The sequence below is a fragment of the Lineus longissimus genome, chromosome 11, assembly GCF_910592395.1.
Source record: "Lineus longissimus chromosome 11, tnLinLong1.2, whole genome shotgun sequence".
NCBI lineage: Eukaryota > Metazoa > Nemertea > Pilidiophora > Heteronemertea > Lineidae > Lineus > Lineus longissimus.
In genome coordinates, this window is record NC_088318.1 from 7,721,849 (window position 1) to 7,741,578 (window position 19,730).

The following is a 19,730-nucleotide window of genomic DNA, read 5'->3' on the forward strand; positions in this document are numbered from 1 at the left end:
CATTGGGGAGGCTATACAACAGCGCAGTGTCTGTCGTCGTTTTCTGTATCCCGTTTCAAAAACAGTGTCACGTTTCTTAACCGCTTAAACTATGAGCTTGAAACTTTAAACACAGGACCTCCCCGCAGGTCAGATGACCTCTGACGATGAAGTTCGGTCCGATCTGATTCTTAACTTGGCCACCAGGGGGTGAGAAGTGGAAACCTAAAAAGTGTGACATCTCTCTTATGAGTGACTTGTTTTCGATAACTTTTTAATGGTAGGTTCTCCTAGCAAGGATACATCACTTATCATAAGTGTTTTTGATTTGACGTAATTTTCAAGGTCACAGAGGTCAAATGGCGTAAATTTGCCGTTTGAGTGTAACAATGGCACGTTTCTTAACCGCTTAAGCTATAAACTTGAAACTTTGTACACAGGACCCCCCAAGGTCAGGTGACCTCTGACAATGAATTTCGGTCCGATCTGATTCTTGACTTGCCCACCAGGGGCCAGATGGGGAAACCCAAAAAGTGTGATATCTCTCTTATGAGTGACTCGTTTTCGATAACATTTTTTATTGTAGTTTCTTCTTAGAAGGATACATCACATGAGGGGTTCAGGCGCAAAACCCCGTAAACGCCATTCCTATGAAAAATGAGATAGCTGTACCAATGTACAGCTTTTGGCATGTAGATGACGTTAGTCAAATCATATTGTTGCAAAATCCCGTAAGTCCCATCGTAAATGCCTACCTTAAACCCAGTTTGTTTGCAAAACCCAGTAAACGCCACCACCATATTGGTGCAGAAACACGTAAGTCCCTGAAAGCCAATCACTGATGAACTGCATGTCACATGACGCACAAAATGGTGGCGCCCACGTTTGCAAGGCTTTCGCTGTAGAATAGCGGTTTTTTGTCAATTTCTGCTGAATTTACGCAAAATTAAGATGAATAAATTGGATTTTAAAAGTTTGGCTTTATGGGAGGCATTGAATTAAATTGTGGTACCCAGTACTGATTTCATTCACTTATCACAGCAGGATGGCTTGGCCTCCCAAGTGACGGACAGTCGGTAGTTTCTGGTCTATGGACTCCTGGCAAAAAACACTAACATTCATAACTATTCACAGACAGGAATTTGCTCTTTTATTAATCCAATTTGAGTACATTGCTAACTGTGTTGTGTTCTGTTACATTTTCATGCATATTTTTCCAGTGATAGGTTTTGCAAACACAGATTTTTTGGACTTACTGAATTTTGCAAAAATAACGCATTTGGACTTACAGAGTTTTGCCGCCAATATCAATCAAAATTGCTTGATAACTAGTTTTCATAATAAAGGTTAATTTTTGAAATTCTGGCCTTTTGTTTACCAACCAAAAAACTATTTTGATTACAATGAGAGTAAACCAGTAACCAATGAACCTACTCCCAAACAAAAATTATTGTTTTAAAACAATAGGGGTATTGTGGACTTACTGGGTTTTGCGCCTGAACCCCTCACATATCTACAGGTTTTTGTTTTGACCCAATTTTCAAGGTCACATAGGTCAAATCGCGTAAATTGGCAGTTTGAGTGGGTAACCGGAAAAACGCCGACCGACCGACCGACTGACATGCCGAAAAACGCTGACCGACCGACCTTCCGACCTACCAACCCAAGGAGTTTCGTAGTTGAGTCACAGGTCTCATAAGTCAATGTGATAGATCTATATCCAATCCACGATAGCAGGTCGTGTGAAATGAAATTGTAAACAAGCGCAGGTGCGCTGGTCGAATGAAAACAAATGCATGTTGCGCGTTGCAGATGCATTGCATCGGTCGAGACACTCGAGTAGAAAAACTACATTGCATAGATTAGGCCCAAATCATGTTTTTATATCCACCGACCATGCAGACAAAGCATATCTTTAGAGTATCGTTATCAGTTCCTTACGGCGTGGGCTCGTTTTCCCGGTATAATTGACTGGAGATGCTGCTGTCAGACACGTCGGACTCCATCACGTCCATTGCGCTGGGCACTACACAGATACGTGCGCTATAGAGAAGCGAAAGGGATACTGCATATGACGGTAGGTTGGCAGGTCAGTCAGTCGGTCGGTCGGTCGGTCGGTCGGTCGGTCGGCGTTTTTCCGGTTACCGTTTGAGTGTAACTAAGGCACGTATCTTAACCGCAAAAGCTATGAACTTGACTCCCTACGTCATGTTACTTGGATACAAAAAGTGCAATTATTGTTTCTTTTGACCTTTTTAATTCAGCTGACAAAGTCAGCTGAGCTAGTAGAATAGCTGTTCAAATGGTGTCCGTCCTGCAATCCATCCATCCATCCATCCATCCATCCATCCATCCATCCATCCATCCATCCATCCATCTAGGGACCCATCTGTGGACAAAATTGGACATTTCATGACCGAGAAGCCTAACCACTTCGTTGACGGTGCTAAATTAGGAGTTGCCCAAGGTGAACTCAGAAACGAAAAATCAGCGTGATCCGACCTGTATTAAGAGAATGAGGTCATTTCGCGTTTAGATTTCTTCCCCTTTTTACCTCGGTCCACAGAGCAAATATTGTTTTCAAATGTGGCTGAATATTTTTTTATATTTTTTCATTTTTACTTTTAATGGAATTAATATAGTTTTCACCGCCATTTGGCGCTGCAGGCACATTGACTGAATTTTGGCGATTTCAAATTTGGCGGTGGTGTGCTAGTAGTCTGTTGTACGTCTCTTGTACGACTTTACAGTTTTACATCAGTGCTGACCTCTACACTTAGTCATGCAAACTATTGTTATTGCAACATAATTATGTACCCATGCTAATTCGTGTTCCGTTGGAGCATGCGCTCTGGTCTTCTTCCGATGAATAAAAATGTGTTATCTTTTGTAACTTATGGTTACGTAAATCCTTGATCATCTCTGGACAAGGTACGCACTGGTTGGTAATCCAGCAACGTATGTAAAGACTGGAACATGGTGGCAGCGCCAAACTAGTGTGTGGAAGAAGTATGAAGTGTAGAAAGGTAAAAACAGGAAAGAAAGTGAGAACCCCCTCGCCCCTGTGTAAAACGAAGTTTTGTGTACATCGAGTAGTACATTCCATCTTGCATAATGGAGCACTTGCCAGCCCCTGCGACACTAGAAGTCGATGTCTCTTTTGAAGGGATCAACAAAATGGTAGAAACGTGGCGTATCTTCGGAGAAAGTTTTGAAGTGTACATGGTTGCAACTGGTGGGTCAACCAAAGCCGTAGCAGTACAGCGAGCCGTACTCAAGCACCTACTTGGAGTAGATGGTTGGAAGATTTTCGACACATTTCCGGGAATCGAAGAAGGAACGACGAATGAAGCTATACTTGAAAAGTTCACGAGACACTTCGATGACCTAGCCGCGCCAAATAAAACATTCCAACGCCATGTTTTCCGAAATATAACACAGGGACAGCGACAGTTCAATGACTTTTTGAAAGAAGTCAAAGATACAGCAAAGAAATGTGACTTTGGTGACCGCATAAACCAAAATATCTGTAACCAGTTAATTTTCGGTATCGAAGATCAGACCTTGAAGAAAAAGATTCTGGCAACTAAGGATCTTGACGCAGATAGGGTAACAGCGATGTGTCGAACGCTTGAGATGGTAACTAAGCAGATTGACGAGATGGACAAGACAACGACTGATAAAGAAAAAGAAAAAGACGTGGATTCCGTGGCGACAGGAAACAAGAAACGTGGAGCGTCATCATCACGTGGAGCATCGTCATCACGCGGACGAGCACAAAATCGCCAACCTCGAAGTGGAAATTCTGCGCAATAGGATGACAAAAACTGTGATCGTTGTGGTCTTGTGCATCGTGTACCAAACAGGTGCCCCGCGTTTAAGAAAACCTGTGGTAAATGTGGCAAATTAAATCATTTTCGCGTGAAATTTAAAGTTGACACAGGGTCACAGGTGAACTTGATTCCTGCGCATGTGAATAAATCCTTGAAACTGAGTGCTAAATTAATGCGAGCTGATACTAAGTTATTCTCTTACACTGGAGAAAAGATTGCCCTCGTTGGAAAATGTTGAGTGAAAGTATGTGATAAAGAACTTGATTTCTTTGTTACTGAGGGTAACCGCACACCCATCCTGGGATTTCCTGCATTGTGCGATTTGAACGTTGTCACCATAAATACTGTTGACATTGAAAAGGAGGACAAACCTGATGAACATGAGTTGTACCGTGAATACCGTGATGTTTTCAGTACTAAGCTAGATGGACTGAATGCGCCAAAAGTTGAAATCAAGTTAAAGGACCCAAAGCCAAAACAAAATCCGCCGCGAAGAATTCCGTTTGCGCTGATAAAACGTATAAAACGTGAGTTGAACAAAATGCTGAAAGAAGGCATCATTTCTAAAGTTGAGAAAGCCACAGACTGGATAAATTCGATGGTCATGGTGGAAAAGCCAAATAAAGAGCTGAGAATTTGTTTAGATTCGAGAAACTTGAACAAATATATTGTGACTGATCATTTCAGAATCCCGACACAAGAAGAACTTGCTTCAAAGTTATCTGGCTCAAAGTACTTTGCGAAACTAGACGCAAAAGCTTCTTTCTGGCAAATTTTGCTTGAGGAGGAAAGCTCGATCCTGACAACTTTTTCAACTCCATTCGGGAATTTCAAATTCAACAGGCTCCCATATGGACTTAAACTTAGCAGTCAGGTGTATCAGAAATATATGACCGATATGTTCAGTCATTTAGTCGGTGTAGAAGTGTACATAGACGATATTTTGATTCATGCCGCAGACAAGGAAACGCTGAAGAAACGCGTGAGAGAAGTTCTGGAAGTATGCCGAGAAAAGAACTTGAAACTAAACTGGCAGAAATGTGTACTTGAAGAAACCGAAGTAAAGTACATAGGTCTTCTGTTTGATCAGCAGGGGATGAGGATTGATGAAGATAGGCTCAATGCCATCACACAGTTGAAAAATCCGAAATGCAAGCAAGAGTTGCAGAGATTCTTGGGAATGATAGCGTATGTGAGCAAATTCATACCCAACATGGCTGAGGAGACTCGACTTCTCAGGGACTTACTGAAAAAAGACGTGGCATTTGTGTTTGATGAGAATCATAAGAAAGCATTCCAGAGACTCAAAGAATTCTTAGTGATGTCACCGGTATTGACATATTTCGATCCGAAAAAGGATGTGACGTTTCATGTGATGCGTCGCGAGATGGCGTAGGTTTTGTACTATTGCAAGGGGACCACCCAGTCGCGTATGGATCTCAATCCTTGACCCTGAGCCAAAAGAACTGGTCCCAAATAGAACTTGAATTGCTCAGTTGTACAATTGTGACTCGCTCTACCAAAACTAGACGCTTGTCGCATCTGAACTCGACAGGTTGATATGGACTTGTTGTTCATTTCCCTATTGTAGACCTTTTGTGAAATCTATTACAAACTGATTTGGTCACATTTCACAAAATGTCTACAATAGGGAAATGAACAACAAGTCCGTATCAACCTGTCAAGTTCAGATGCGACAAACGCCTAGTTTTGGTAGAGCGGGTCACAAGTGCTTGTGAAAAGCTACATCAGTACGTGTACGGTCGTGATTTTCGTCTCGTCAATGATCACAAACCGCTGCAGTATCTGTTTAAGAAACCACTTGCATCTTGCCCGCCGGGGGTACAACAGTTGATGTTGCGTCTTCAGAAATACAGTTTCGAGTATCAATGGGCTCCTGGAAAATCACTAAACATTGCAGATACTCTGTCAAGGGCCCCTCAGCCAAGCAAACCTGAGGACACTGAACTTGATCGCGAGTTGAACTACCAAGTTCACATGATATGTGCAACCCTACCGTTTTCAGCAAAGAAACTTGCTTCATTTAGACATGAGGTACAATCTGATGCTGAGCTACAGCAGCTCAAAACTACGATTGTGGCAGGATGGCCTCGCCACAAGAAGGATGTGCCATTCTGTGTGCGCCAGTATTGGCAATTCCGTGATGAACTCTCAGTCTGTGACAATCTATTATTACGTGGAGAACGTGTCATCATTCCGCAGAAATTCCGCAAAGAAATGCTTGATAGAATACATGAGGGACATCTTGGCCGGGACAAATGCCTATCCAGAGCCAAAGCTGCAATGTTCTGGGTTGGTATGGCGACAGAGATAAAAAATTGTGTTGAAAAATGTGCGATCTGTCTCAAATTTCAATCACGTCAACAGAAAGAACCGCTAATATCACATGCTAGGCCGAATCTTCCATGGAATAAACTGGGGACAGATGTGTTCACTTTCCTCAGTAAGAACTATCTTCTTGTTGTTGACTATCATTCGAACTATTTTGAAACCGTGAAACTTGACGATATGACCGCTGAGAACCTTATAGATAAGCTGAAAGCTATGTTCGCCAGACTAGGAATTCCAGAAACTCTTGTCTCTGATAATGGAAGCAACTATGCCTGTGAAAAATTCTGCGATTTCACTGAAAACTGGGGAATAAACCATGTGACTGTCAGTCCTAGGTATCCAAAAGCCAATGGACTAGCTGAAAAGTATTGTGGCATTGCTAAGAAACTCATGAAAAAGGCGAAAGAAACCAAGATCGAGCCGCATATCGCGTTCATGAACTATAGAGACACTCCTGTGATTGATGGTAAGTCACCAGCTGAACTCTTAATGGGTCGAAAGTTACGAACGCGTTTGCCGGTAAATGAGAAATGTCTGAAAACCACTCTACAGACAAAGACTGTTCAAAACGCGCGCGAGAAGAATGCCAAGACTCAAGCCCGCCATCACAATAAAACAGCGACAAGACCGCCTCTGGGTGATCTGAAGCCTGGAGACAAGGTTGTCTTTAGACACAATGGAGAATGGATCAAAGGGACAATTGTCAATTCGTGTGGTCCAAGATCATACCAAATCCAGTCTAAGGACAAGTCTTTCCGTCGAAATCGGGCAATGATCAAGCCTGACAAGACTGTAGTTGTCCGAAATCCGCCCAGAAATGAGGATTTGCTTACTAGAGCATTATTGGATGCTCACCCGACTCAGCCTGACACGCCTGGTACTGCAATCAATAACGCATCGTCGGCAGTACACCTAGATCCACCTGCATCACCAGAATCTGCTAGTGAAACGTCGATCCAGAGGACGCCTGCAGAACGAACACCGATATCGCCAGGAAAACAGACGCCGTTGAAAGCAGCACCCAAGACACCAGTTGTTCAAGTTCAGCATGGATCGAACACAAGTGCGGAGCAAGTTACAACGAGATCGGGATGTGTTGTGAAAGCGCCCAGACATTTTGACGATTTTGTGCACGCAGTCACTAGTGTTCAGGATTCGATTGTGAGCAAAATCTGACTCAAATCATTCGTAGTGCACATATAGCCTGAAGAATGGGTGTAGGCGGATCGCTGCTCATTTTTCATGTTTTGTGTCACACTGTATTTAGTGACTAAGACTTGATTTTGTGTCATGCTGTATATTGACATATTTGTGTTCTGTGCTACAATGTTGTGAAATTGACAGACTCTCATTATTGTTCATGTTCTAAGTAATTTTCTGTTTAGACTAAAGTTGACCAAGTTTGGTACAACATTCACGTTTAGAATCTTAGGTAAAGTTGTGCCTTTAAAATTTCTGTTTTAAAAAAGTATACTAGCATTCACTGGTATGTGTATTCTGTGAGATTGCTAAATTCCAGAGGATTCAATCTGGATAGTGTTTTGTGTTAGATGAGTTTGAATCGAAATATTCATAATTCAAGGAACACCTAAAGTTGTGTTTGGAATCTTGAGTCAAAGTTTTGACTAGAATTGTTTTTCAGTTATGTGTGTTCCATGTTGTGAGTTTTAATTGGTTTAGAGTAATTGTGAGCTAAGATTATAAGCTACTCCCATAAAAGACACTTGGACTATCAGGACTTCAGTCTCAAAAAGGGAGATGTGCTAGTCTGTTGTACGTCTCTTGTACGACTTTACAGTTTTACATCAGTGCTGACATCTACACTTAGTCATGCGAACTATTGTTATTGCATATGCTATATCATTGTCACCATTTGTAACTAATGAATTATGGCCTATTTGTTAGCTCAGCTGACAAGCTGAGCTATTCATATCAGTAAATGGTAGAATGAATGTCCGTCTGTCTGTCTGTCTGTCTGTCCGTTAAACAGGCACGTTTCAAAACTATGGCGGATAGGCGATAAATTACATCAGTGAATGTACATTGGCCCCTAATCGGAGGAAATAACATATCCTGATCTGTTTTACAGTATGACTTGTCTCAGTGAAACTGACTAGTATAGCTCCTGACTGGTTTACAGTAACCTTTCAACAGGGCTTCAGTGGTGCCGCCATCTTGGATCAACGAAAGTTGGTCTGAGAGAGGGCCAACTATTTTTGCCTACAACTGAATGATATTGTCATTGTCATTCAAATAAAAGTAGTTTTTGTGAAAGAATATTATTTGGACTAGTTAGAAATATCACAGTTTCAACAAATTCTTTGATAATTAGTCCACATTGGCCACTTCGAAAACCTTCAAAAAAGGGGCAAAAAAGCCCGTCCACTCATTGATCAAAATCACCCATCAAAATAATTTTTTTTCTTTTTCTCTTTCGCTGATCCTTTAAAAAGATTATAATGCATAATATACTGCAATTTCTTTTAAATATATTGAAAGACAAAGAAATGCCAGCCCACCAAACTGAGAGGGCCCCTGTCCACACTTTCGTCCACACTTTCGTCCACACTTTCGTCCACACTTTTGTCCACAGTTTACACCTACCCCCTGAGTTGTTGTGGTTGGCTATTTTGCAACAAATCTCGCCATTTACGTTTCTTTTCTCCCTGTCTGGTCATTGGCCGTGAGAACAATTATTTTGAAAGCAACATTATGACATCGTAGTTTGAATTCCACTGCAGTTTCGTTACGCAGCAATGCTCATGTTTTTGGTTTGCAATCCTGTACTGTCTGTACACTGCGCTGTGCATGGCTGTGCTGTAGGCTGTAAAAAAGACAAAAACGATAGCCTAGCCCTATAATAGGCTTAGAGTATAACTCAACCGGCCCTCATGATTCATTTGATGGACACCTTATTTGATAGTACCTCATCATTAAGTCCACGAGATCCTGTTCTGTCACATGTCGTAGACGATAGACAATTTTCAAAATGTAGTACACCACTCGCTCATCTTTAAGCCCAGCTCTCGGCTCGCATCATGTGGGCACGGTTGGCTGTTGAGTGTTATGGTTCAGTCTGTGAGACTAATTTAAAGAGGTTACACTTTTATTTTGAATTGGCAAACAGCCCACAGGACTGACTTTTCACTGAGTAATAAGTGTGCCCTTCGAAGGTTAAGTCTCTTTCTGGATTTGCTTCCATAGATGCCTTGTTCAGGATATCATCTGACAGATCAAGCACAGACTGTATCCGGTGGTGTACATTTCCCCGTCTATGTCACCCTTTTTTATTCAGTCATTGTTAATTTCTCTTCTCTTTTTTTACAGATTAACTGCTGTTGGTTATTGCAAGAGTAGTCGTTGGCACATTTCATGTCCAGGAAAGCACCTGCTGTTCCCACATTCAGAGTAAGGTGTGCTTACTCGTTTTACTGCTTTCCATTCCCGGAGAGCGTTATCAAATATCTGCCGCAAGGCATCAAATATCTGCCGCAAGGTGCTTCAAATATCTGCCGAAAGGCATCAAATATCTGCCGCGCCAATAAAGTTCATTTTGTTAACCAACTCTTTATCTTCTTTTCTTCACATACAAAAAAGACCATCCCAAACATTTGGCTGCATCCACTTCATCAATGTCCAGGCAACAGTCGGTTCATTTGACCATTGTAAAGCACCAGGCCCCACCTCACAAAATACACTGTAATAATTATTCCCCCGCTCAACGAAGTTGAGATGGGGGCATTATGTGCTTGGCCGCACTCTATTCCGCTCTATAACTCAGGAACCGCTTGTCCGGTAGACTTGAAATTTTTATGGTGTGAAGGCCTAGGGTCTCGAAGGTTCCCTATTGATTTTGGGCCAAAGCCCAAATCCAAGATGGCCGCCAGGCCACCATATTGGTTTTTTGCATTCCGCCTAACTATAGAACTGAGTGATAAACCTGAAACTTCTGTGGTGTGATGCTCTATTGTTGGGGAGGTGCCCTATCGATTCTGGGCCCGAACTAAAATCCATCATGGCCGCTAGGCGGCCATCTTTGTTTTTCGCATTCTGCCCCATAACTATAGAACCGAGAGAGTGATAAACCTGAAATTTCTGTAGTGTGATGAACTAGTGTAGGGGAGGTGCCCTATCCATTTTGGGCCCGACCTAAAATCCATCATGGCCGCCAGGCAGCCATCTTTGTTTTTTTCGCATTCCGCCCGATAACTTGTGAACTGAGTGTGTGACAGACCTGAAACTTCTCTGGTGTGATGATCTAGTGTAGTGACTTTGGGGTACACCCAAAATCCATCATGGCTGCCTGCCCAACTACTCAAGAACTGTTTGAGTCACAGGCATGAAACTAATGTGGTCTGATGGCCTAAATGAGGGGAGCTACCCTATCAATATATGACCTGGCACAATATCCAATATGGCTGCTCTTTCCCTTACACTCCAGAACTTCAAAACCAGTTCAGCGACAGGCATGCGGATGCGGGTGCTCACGGAGTTGGGGCATACATTGCGATTCGTCTCGATCGCGTTATGTCTAGTTATGTACCTTGTGTCCATGTGCATGTTATTAGTTCCACCTACGCTGTATGAAGACAAGGACTCCACTCTTAGACGTCACCACACAACTCCTTGACGTCATCACACATCCCACTACTGCAACAGTAATAGAAATGACTTTACGTCATAATAGCAGGGTAACGTCAACTCAGTACTTCAGCATGCACTGATATAGCAAGAAGGTCTTTCGCACCAGCACTTCTGCGTGCTAGACGTTACAGCTTCACGTTGCCTCATAATAACGGGGTACCAACACACACTTGGCCCTTGCCTTCACCCATCCATTTCAGCTGAGCGCCAGGCCCTTGGGCCTCTTGTTCCGATTATGTTTTAATGGTAGGTATTCCAAGCAACGATACATCACATGTCATACCAACTTTGGTTTGACCTAAATCCTATACATGTAGCATGTTTCTTAACCAGGATGCATTCCTAACATCCAAATATATATACGGTGAGCACAATGGCCCTTGACCGTTTCATTAACAAATGCAGAAATGAAAACACTTTTAGATTTCTTGTGCACTGCGTGACTTAGTCACTATGTATATATAAGATATATATGTAAGGATGTGTAAGGAAATCAATTAGAAAACGGCTGGTTCATTTGTCTGCACCCGCACAAATTGTTTCATGCACTTGCACAGATTTCTGTACTTGTAGTACTAATAAACATACAGTAAATGCTCAGTTACCTCGGGATCAGCCAATTTTTGCGAACACATAATATGAGGCCTTTATGGGGGAGAGAAAGTTGACCACTTATTTATGGTGACAGCTGTTTCAATAGGTGTTTAAATTAACATGAAGTCAGAACATCATGCTCATTTCGTTTATTCAAGTCAGACCCCTTGGGAGTTCATTGAGTAATGGAATAAAAGTGAATAGGTCGCTCTTGTCTGCATTGGAGTGTATCCTAACACTGAATGAAAAGTCAAAATCAGTCAGCATTAGACAACTCATTACAACACTAAAAAAGACCAAATTTCAACATTGATTGGTGGAATGAGTCTCATGAGCCGAAAAGTCAACACTTTATGACAAATTCAGACTTCTGTTACAAGTCAGTCACTGTCTTCATTGTAATCATGAAACACAATATCCTCTTCCACATCAGACAGTTCATCTTCATCAAGGAGAAGACCTCCTTCCGCCTAAGCATCGGCGTATTGTCCATTTTCACGTGGAATGAGTCCAGCTACTTGGAATCCCCGAATTGCTGCATTGGGACTTACATCAGCCCATGCATGACTTAGAATTCCTAGAACTGATAGGAGAGGGATTTTGTCACACTGTCCATCTGCATTAGTATGCTGGGTTTTCCATTCCTTCCAGTACTTACGGACCAAGGTTTTAAACCCCCTCATGACGGTTAGGTCTAGAGGCTGGGCGAGAGATGTACATCTGGCAGGGATGTCATCAAGTAAAATACCAGCTTCAACCAGAGGCTGGCAGAATTGTTCGGCCTGATGTGGGCGAAATCTGTCTACCAAAAGCAAAATTTCATTTGGATTAAAGTCTCCAACAAAGGGAAAAAAGATTTCTTCCTGCCAGTGCTGCAGTGTTCCTGCATTCTCCCACCCAGACCTTGAAGACGTTACCCTTACATTTTCTGGTATGTCATGCAGGGCTCTGATTTCCCTAACAAAACCGGGTTCCCTGAAAACGACATGAGCTGGAGCTTTCTCTCCATTTGACCCAATTGTAAGTCCAACCGTACAACCCAGTTTTGGGTTCCCCCTCGATGTCCGCACATCAATGTTCTTTGACCCCTTTGTTGCAGCAGTATACATTGGCGGAAAATCAAGTTGGGTAAAAGTTTCATTAAAGTTAAAAATAGTGTGGACGTTATTTTCCTGAACAGTAGTCCGTACCTCCTCTTGAAATCTAGCCACCCTCTCCTCAGCATCACGTGGTAATGTGGCAGTATCCTTGGTTTTTCGACGAAACGTGATGCACCTTCTGGCCATGAACCTTGACAACCACCCATCACTAGCAACAAAGTTCACTCTTTCAGGGCGCTGGTGCCTCATTTCATCCTGTCTTTCGACAGGAAGCTCACCCCACCAATTTTCAAAGGCTACAACAGCATCCTGGCGAAGATCAGACCTGGATACAGGCAGAGCTCTCTGCCTCCTCTCAAGAAATGACTGGTGCACGGCATCTTCAACCTCAGGCCATAATCCATCATGATCAATGCGCACCCTTCGACTGTGAGCATTGTGTTCTGCCTGGTCCATGAGGTGGTCAATGTCCTGAATCCATCCGCGCAAAGTTGAATTGGACAATCTATGCCTCCTTGCATACTCTGCGACATTCAAAACCTGACCATGTTCAATAGCATGCTGACAGTCTAATGCATGCCGTAGACGTGCCTCCACAGGGTAGCCATGGAGTCGCCTAGACGTACCAGGACGATGACCTTCCATATCACCCTCACCATCATTAGGCATATCCATGCAGACAACCAAACGTACAAACAACACGAAAAGGTGGATAAAAGTTGTAATCATTGTCACTGGTCAGAGGTCTGCGTATTGAATGACTGAAACCAATTTCACTAAAAAACAAGAAAGGGTTAATTCTTTTTCTCCTACAATAGTATGAAATAGACCCAGGCCTTGGCAAAGGACACGTCTCATTCAAGTCCTCTTTCAGAAAACCAATCAACCATAGGCCTGTACACTTCTATTCACTAAAAAATCAGTGTCACATTTTACATGAATACCCTCTCTGGGCCCCATTTTATACAAAAAACTAAGTTGATCTGAAGTAGGCCTATCCCGAGGTAACTGAGCATTTACTGTATATATAAACATACACATATACATTAACTGTTAGTTGATCATAATCATCACTATTTTTTTTAGCCTGGAACAACTCCCAGACGATAGCAGCCGTTGAAGACCGACAGCGAGCAGATAGTGTTAAGTTTAAACAAGCTGGTCTAGGCCCTATACAAAAGACATATCGTTACGATCCGACAAAAGCCAAACCAAGGAAAGGGAAATGATAACAGACCTATTTAGGAAAGATTATTTGATTAGTGACTGAGTGTGATTGTTGGACTTGTGATCGTGAAGGGTTTTATGACATTTCGATAGATTTAGAAAAGGCTTTGAACTTCCAAAAATAAATGCTACACTCATCCTTGGAATATGAACTGTTCTTATCATTAAATTGGTGGTTTCTAACTGGACCAGATGATCAAGTTTGTTGGAGTCAAGGCTATCAAAGCCAAGTCATAAGAGTACAGAATGTTGGTTGTTCGTGCATTGTCAGTATGTTCCTGTGCTTATTCCATGTACATGTGTATGTCAGGAATTGTGAAAATATCTTAACCTAGGAGTGAATAACTTGTGATTCAAACAGTGATGTCAACACAGATTTGTCTGTGAACTTCTATTGCCTTTGCTGCTTGAAATAGAAGTTCAGGATGCGTCAGCAGAGTGTGTTGTGTCGTGGCACATGTTCTCAGCCTGTGTCACTGCACATGTTCTTAGCCTGTGTTGCTGCATGTCTAGCAGCACATGTTCTAAGCCTGTGTTGCTGCACATGTTCTAAGCCTGTGTCGCCGCACATGTTCTCAACATGTGTCGCTGCACACGTTCTCGACCTGTGTCGCTGCACATGTTTTCAACTTGTTACCATCGTATGTTCAAGGATGTTATTTATGAGTGAGTAATAGCCGATCAACTATCGGGTATCTGATGAAGGCACAGTTATTATTAGTTAGTACTCGTTTTTAGCTCAGCTGACAAAGTCAGCGAAGCTGGTCATATTACTAAGGGAATGGTGTCCGTCCTTCCTGCCATCCTTCCATGTCAATTTTGGGCATTTTGTAACCGTAAGACCTAGGCACTTTGTTGACACTGCTAAATTAGGAGTAGCCCAAGGGGAACTCAGAAACCAAAAATCAGCGCGATCCGACCTACATTCGGCGAATGAGGTCATCGGGAAGTTTAAACTTCTTTCCTTTATACCTCGGTCCACAGAGAAAATATTGTTTTCAAATCTGGCCGAATATTTTTTAATAAATTTTTCATTTTGACTTGTAATGGAATTAGTTTAGTTTTCACCGCCAGTTGGCGCTACAGGCACATTTGACAGTTTTTTGACGATTCAAAAGCCCGGGTTATGACGTATAGTTGCGCAGTTGTATTCTGCGCATTGAATTGGCCAGGGAACCAGGCTATATTTCAGCATACCCACTGTGACCAGTCTAAAGATGGTAGATTGATTTTGCAACAAGTAACCAATTTTCTGCTAAAAAGTAGTCAAGTAGGCGATATTATCACTAGTTCCTTTCAGTGGGTAGTCATAAGGTCTTAAGGGAATACTTTCAGAAATTAGTTCTTGAAAATTTGGCCACAATTCTGTGAAAACGATATCGGAAGTGCACGCTCTGTTCGCGATGTATTTTGAAGTGGAGAATTCCCACAGTATGTGCAGTGAATCGGCATGATTCTGTTTGCATATTAGTTTTTAGTAGTCGATTCTTACATGAGTAAAAAGTAGACGTTTTAAGCAACACAATAATGTTACTCCCATAAAAATTGATTCAAAATTGACGGAGCTACGGCATTCTGTTCGGCAATTGGCAGCGCTGATAAAATACATTGCATGCTAATGCATGCCAAATGGCACACTTTAAAAAGCGCTCATTGGACAACGTAGGGAATCACCAGAAATGACGTCATCGCTGGTCTAAATCTTTCTATAATAATATTAGAAGGGGGACGAATAACTTCACACTTAGAGGCATTGGATCGCCTTGAAATTTTGCATGAATGGTGGTGACACCTTACCCTGATGCAACGTCTTGGTTTTATTCAAAAATTTACTTCAGCAGAGCAGTAATGAGGGATTTTTAATCGGACACTGTCAATTCTCCTTACCACTCACAGAAACCAAGCCATTGCGAAATGAAATTGTAAACAAACGTGTGCAGTTCAAATGTAAACAAAAATGTATTTTTGGTACTTTTGGTTGCTGGACGTGGGTTTTCCGCAGTTAGGACCTGGGGTCAAATTGGTGGTCTATTGTTTATGGGTGCTGTTTCAGTCAGAGGTAGCCCTTGATTATGAAGGGATTTTCAAATTAAGGTGACCATGGTCTTTTTATGTGCTCACCACAGCTTTCAATACTTGATGTATCTGAAGAGGCGCGTGAACCTGACATGGCCTTACCAAGGAGCTGCTCACGGTGCTGAACTTCTAGCTTGCCTGTCGACTAAGTGCCTTTTTGGCCGAGACATTGCTACATGTAGGAGGAGCACGCATTTTAAAGTTATAGTAGTGATAGTACAGTTGGTTCGAGCCATTTGGAAGCCGACATGTGAAGGCCTATCTGGGTTCTCCTTCTTCTCCGTATAAAAAGGGGCATATTGCTGACTAAGGAACGAGGCATATTGACATTGCCTGATCATCCCTATCGGACCAATTGATATACTGTTATATGCACGCATACATCACGCCATTGCAGGGTCCGAGTCTGTGGACAATTGGTTTGATTAATTTGTCTCTTCGATATTGCTCCTTTATTGCATTAGATTTTCATCGCGATTCAATCTATTCAAGATATAGCCAATTTGAACCTGTCTGCGCCAATGATAGATTGGTTCCCGATTGACTCACTAGGGATATGCAGTAGAGCACAATGTCATGAAAAACGACCCTTTGTATTGTAAATTCCAATCACCTGCAGGACAGGTCAATTTCTCAATAAAATTAATTTTGTTGACTCCTGTAATCTCTTCCTTATTAAAAAAAAAAGACAGTGGTGTTAGTCCCAAACTGGTCATTTCTATTTATTTTGACCTCTGTTAAATCAGGATACCTCTCAATTACAGACAGCATTTTGTATCCTTGTGCTGTACAACCCAGCCTGGACATACTACAGTTGTCCACGGAGAAGTCTCATCCTCTCTGACACTTCTTTTCTGTAAAGCTACCGATACAACATACTGAACTAGGGATATCTTCCGTTGCCTCCTGTAATATTTACATACCATGGCTGATTAGTTCAATCATATTACATCCAGCTGGCAGCTCTGCATTGGAAATTTTAGTGGTATAACGTGTTCTCTTGACCTTCAAACAGTAGTATAAAGCCGATATTTACTACTTTACACCCTTAGTCCTATGTTATTAGGTCATCCAGCTGAGCGCCAGGCCCTTGGGCCTCTTGTTATACTTTCACAGGCGTCTTTGGTATTTTGAATGCTAAATCATTGTACCCAAGGGCTATTAATGCATTGCTTCAGCCCTGGGAAGTCAACTATTTTGTATCTACAAGATACAAAATATTTGAAAAATAAAGTATCATATTAGATAAAAATAAGGCACAGTTAGTGAAAACTTGTGTCAGTTCTTCGGACCAAAACAAAGTTGATCTTAACTCTTTCAGCCCTATGACCGTGTATACACGGATTTCAAATCCTTTCCAAACCCTGCAACCGCATAAACACAGTGACGCTGAAACCAGTTTCTTGTTCATCATTGACGATCTCAAATGCGATTTGGGAGCCATCTACAGTTTGCCAATCGAACTATTAGACTTTTGGGCTTCAAGTAAAAATTCACAGACGATATTTGGTTCGTTTTGCGTCTACTGGGGGGGGGAGGAATATTTCAAGGAAATTTTTTTTTTCGATAAAAGTGGCTTCTGCTAATTTTTTCGGAAAATTTCCAGACCTACCAACCCGTATTTAGTGCAGATTTTGGCCGAAAAACGCATTTTAGTACGGCGTTACGGAATTGCTATCAAAAATACGATTTTCAAAAAAAAAATTCAATTTTTTTTCGTTTCGTCGATTTCGTTTTGTTGATTTCTGTACACTGCCAAGTCTCGCGCAAATCACATTAACTTTTTCAAATACATTGGCATTATGATACTGCCAGCGTTTCTCCTGCGTTGCGCACGACTCACTCTCAGATTACAATATGGCGGATTTCGATTTTGACGGCTTGAATTTGATGTTCGCACGGAGATTGGACTTTATTAGTGCTTCTCAAGGAACAAAAAACCTACTGAAAGTTTGTGATAATGAGTCATTTATTTGTTACTGAAAGACCCCCCAAAATACTGAAAAAGTGTCAAATTCAGGGGGAAAATACTGAAAGGGGTATTTAGGGGTTGGCAGCTCTGAATTTCAGGACACAAAAATTAGCAAAATTGAAGAGACTCAGAAAAATATACAATTAATTCGTGAATATCTATAATCTGCATATCACTGTAACGCGGGATCAATACCTTTCTAATGGTACCACGCAGGTAGTGATGGGGGAGTAGTTTTTACCCAACAGCCCAAATGGGCTAGAGGGGTATTGTCGTCACGTGCGCCGTCCGTCCAGGCGGGCGTCTGCTAATTGGTTTCCGTCGATTTCTAGGAGAACGGCTTTGACAATCAATTAAATTGTTGGTATGTACATTGGGGGTGACTAGTGAAAGGTTCCTTTCGAAAACGGGCTTGTTCCGATTATCAATATGGCCACCAGGGCGGCGTGTTTGAAATTGGTTTCCGTCAATTTCGAGGAGAACCGTTCGTCCGATCAAATTCATTTTTGGTATGAACGTTGGGGGTAAATAAAGGAAGGTTCCTTTCGAAAACCGGCTCTTTCTGATTCTAAATATGGTCACCAGGGCGGCGTGCTTGAAATCGGTTTCCGTTAATTTCGAGGAGAACCGTTCCTCCGATCATATTCATTTTTTGTATGTACATTGAGGGTGACTAGAGGAAGGTTCCTTTCGAAAACCAGCTCGTTCTGATTCTCAATATAGTCACCAGGGCGGCGTGCTTGAAATTGGTTTCCATCGATTACGAGGAGAACCGTTCGTACGATTAAATTCATTCTTGGTATGTACGTTGAGGGTGACTAGAGCGAGGTTCCTTTCGAAAACGGGCTCGTTCCTTCCGAAAACGGGCTCGTTCCGATTATCAATATGACCACTATGTCAGCAAAGCTGGGAATATTACTAAGGGAATGGTGTCTGTCCTTCCTTCCGTGTCACTTTTGGGCATTTTGTAAACACAAGGCTTAGGCACTTCGTTGACGCTGCTAAATTAGGCGTAACCCAAGATGAACTCAGATACCAAAAATCAGCGCGATCCGACCTACATTAAGCGAATGAGGTCATCGGGAAGTTTAAACTTCATTCCTTTTCTGCCCTTCATTTCCTCGGTCCACAGAGGAAATATTGTTTTCACATCTGGCCGAATATTTTTTGATAATTTTTCATTTTTACTTGTAATGGAATTAGTTTAGTTTTCACCGCCAGTTGGCGCTACAGGCACATTTAACTGAATTTTTGACGATTCAAAAGCCCGGGCTATGACGTATAGTTGCACAGTTGTATTCTGCGCATGGAATTGGCCAAGGAACCAGGCTATATTTCAGCATACCCACTGTGAGAGTGACCAGTCTAAAGATGGAAGATTGATTTTGCAACACGGTAACCAATTTTCTGCTAAAAAGAAGTCAAGTAGGCGATATTATCACTAGTTCCTTTCAGTGGGTAGTCATAAGGTCTTTAGGGACTACTTTCTTGAAAATTTGGCCACAATTCTGTGAAAACGATATTAAAAGTGCACGCTCTATTCGCGAATTATTTTGAAGTGGAGAATTCCCACAGTATGTGCAGTGAATCGGCATGATTCTGTTTGCATTTTTTTTTTTAGTACTTCGATTCTTACATGAGTAAAAAGTAGACATTCCAAGCAACACAATAATGTTACTCCCATAAAAATTGATTCAAAATTGACGGAGCTACGGCATTCTGTTTGGCAATTGGCAGCGCTGATAATATACATTGCATGCTAATGTATGCCAAATGGCACACTTTAAAAAGCGCTCATTGGACAACGTAGGGAATCACCAGAAATGACGTCATCGCTGGTACTGAATAAAAAATAGATGGGTTCCGAGACAAGACCACTAATGAATATTCATAGGTTGGAGGGTCGAGGCCTATCAATTAGACGCGTGCATGTTTTTAACTCTTAAGTACATA

The 19,730-nt window shown here is 41.9% G+C and overlaps 1 protein-coding gene across 2 annotated transcripts in view; it reads left to right on the forward strand.

Annotated features, from left to right (window-relative positions):
• Positions 1-13,875, forward strand: part of LOC135495769 (mitochondrial inner membrane protein OXA1L-like) — an 83,029-nt gene extending 69,154 nt beyond the window's left edge. The window contains exon 9 of one of the 2 annotated variants that reach the window (XM_064784680.1): positions 13,589-13,875. In XM_064784680.1, the coding sequence (XP_064640750.1) occupies positions 13,589-13,731 (143 nt within the window). In that variant the 3' untranslated portion in view covers positions 13,732-13,875. Of the gene's footprint in view, positions 1-9,491; positions 9,725-13,588 lie in introns of those variants that run through there. The other variant, XM_064784681.1, reaches the window with a different exon arrangement.
• The last annotated feature ends 5,855 nt before the right edge of the window (positions 13,876-19,730 follow it).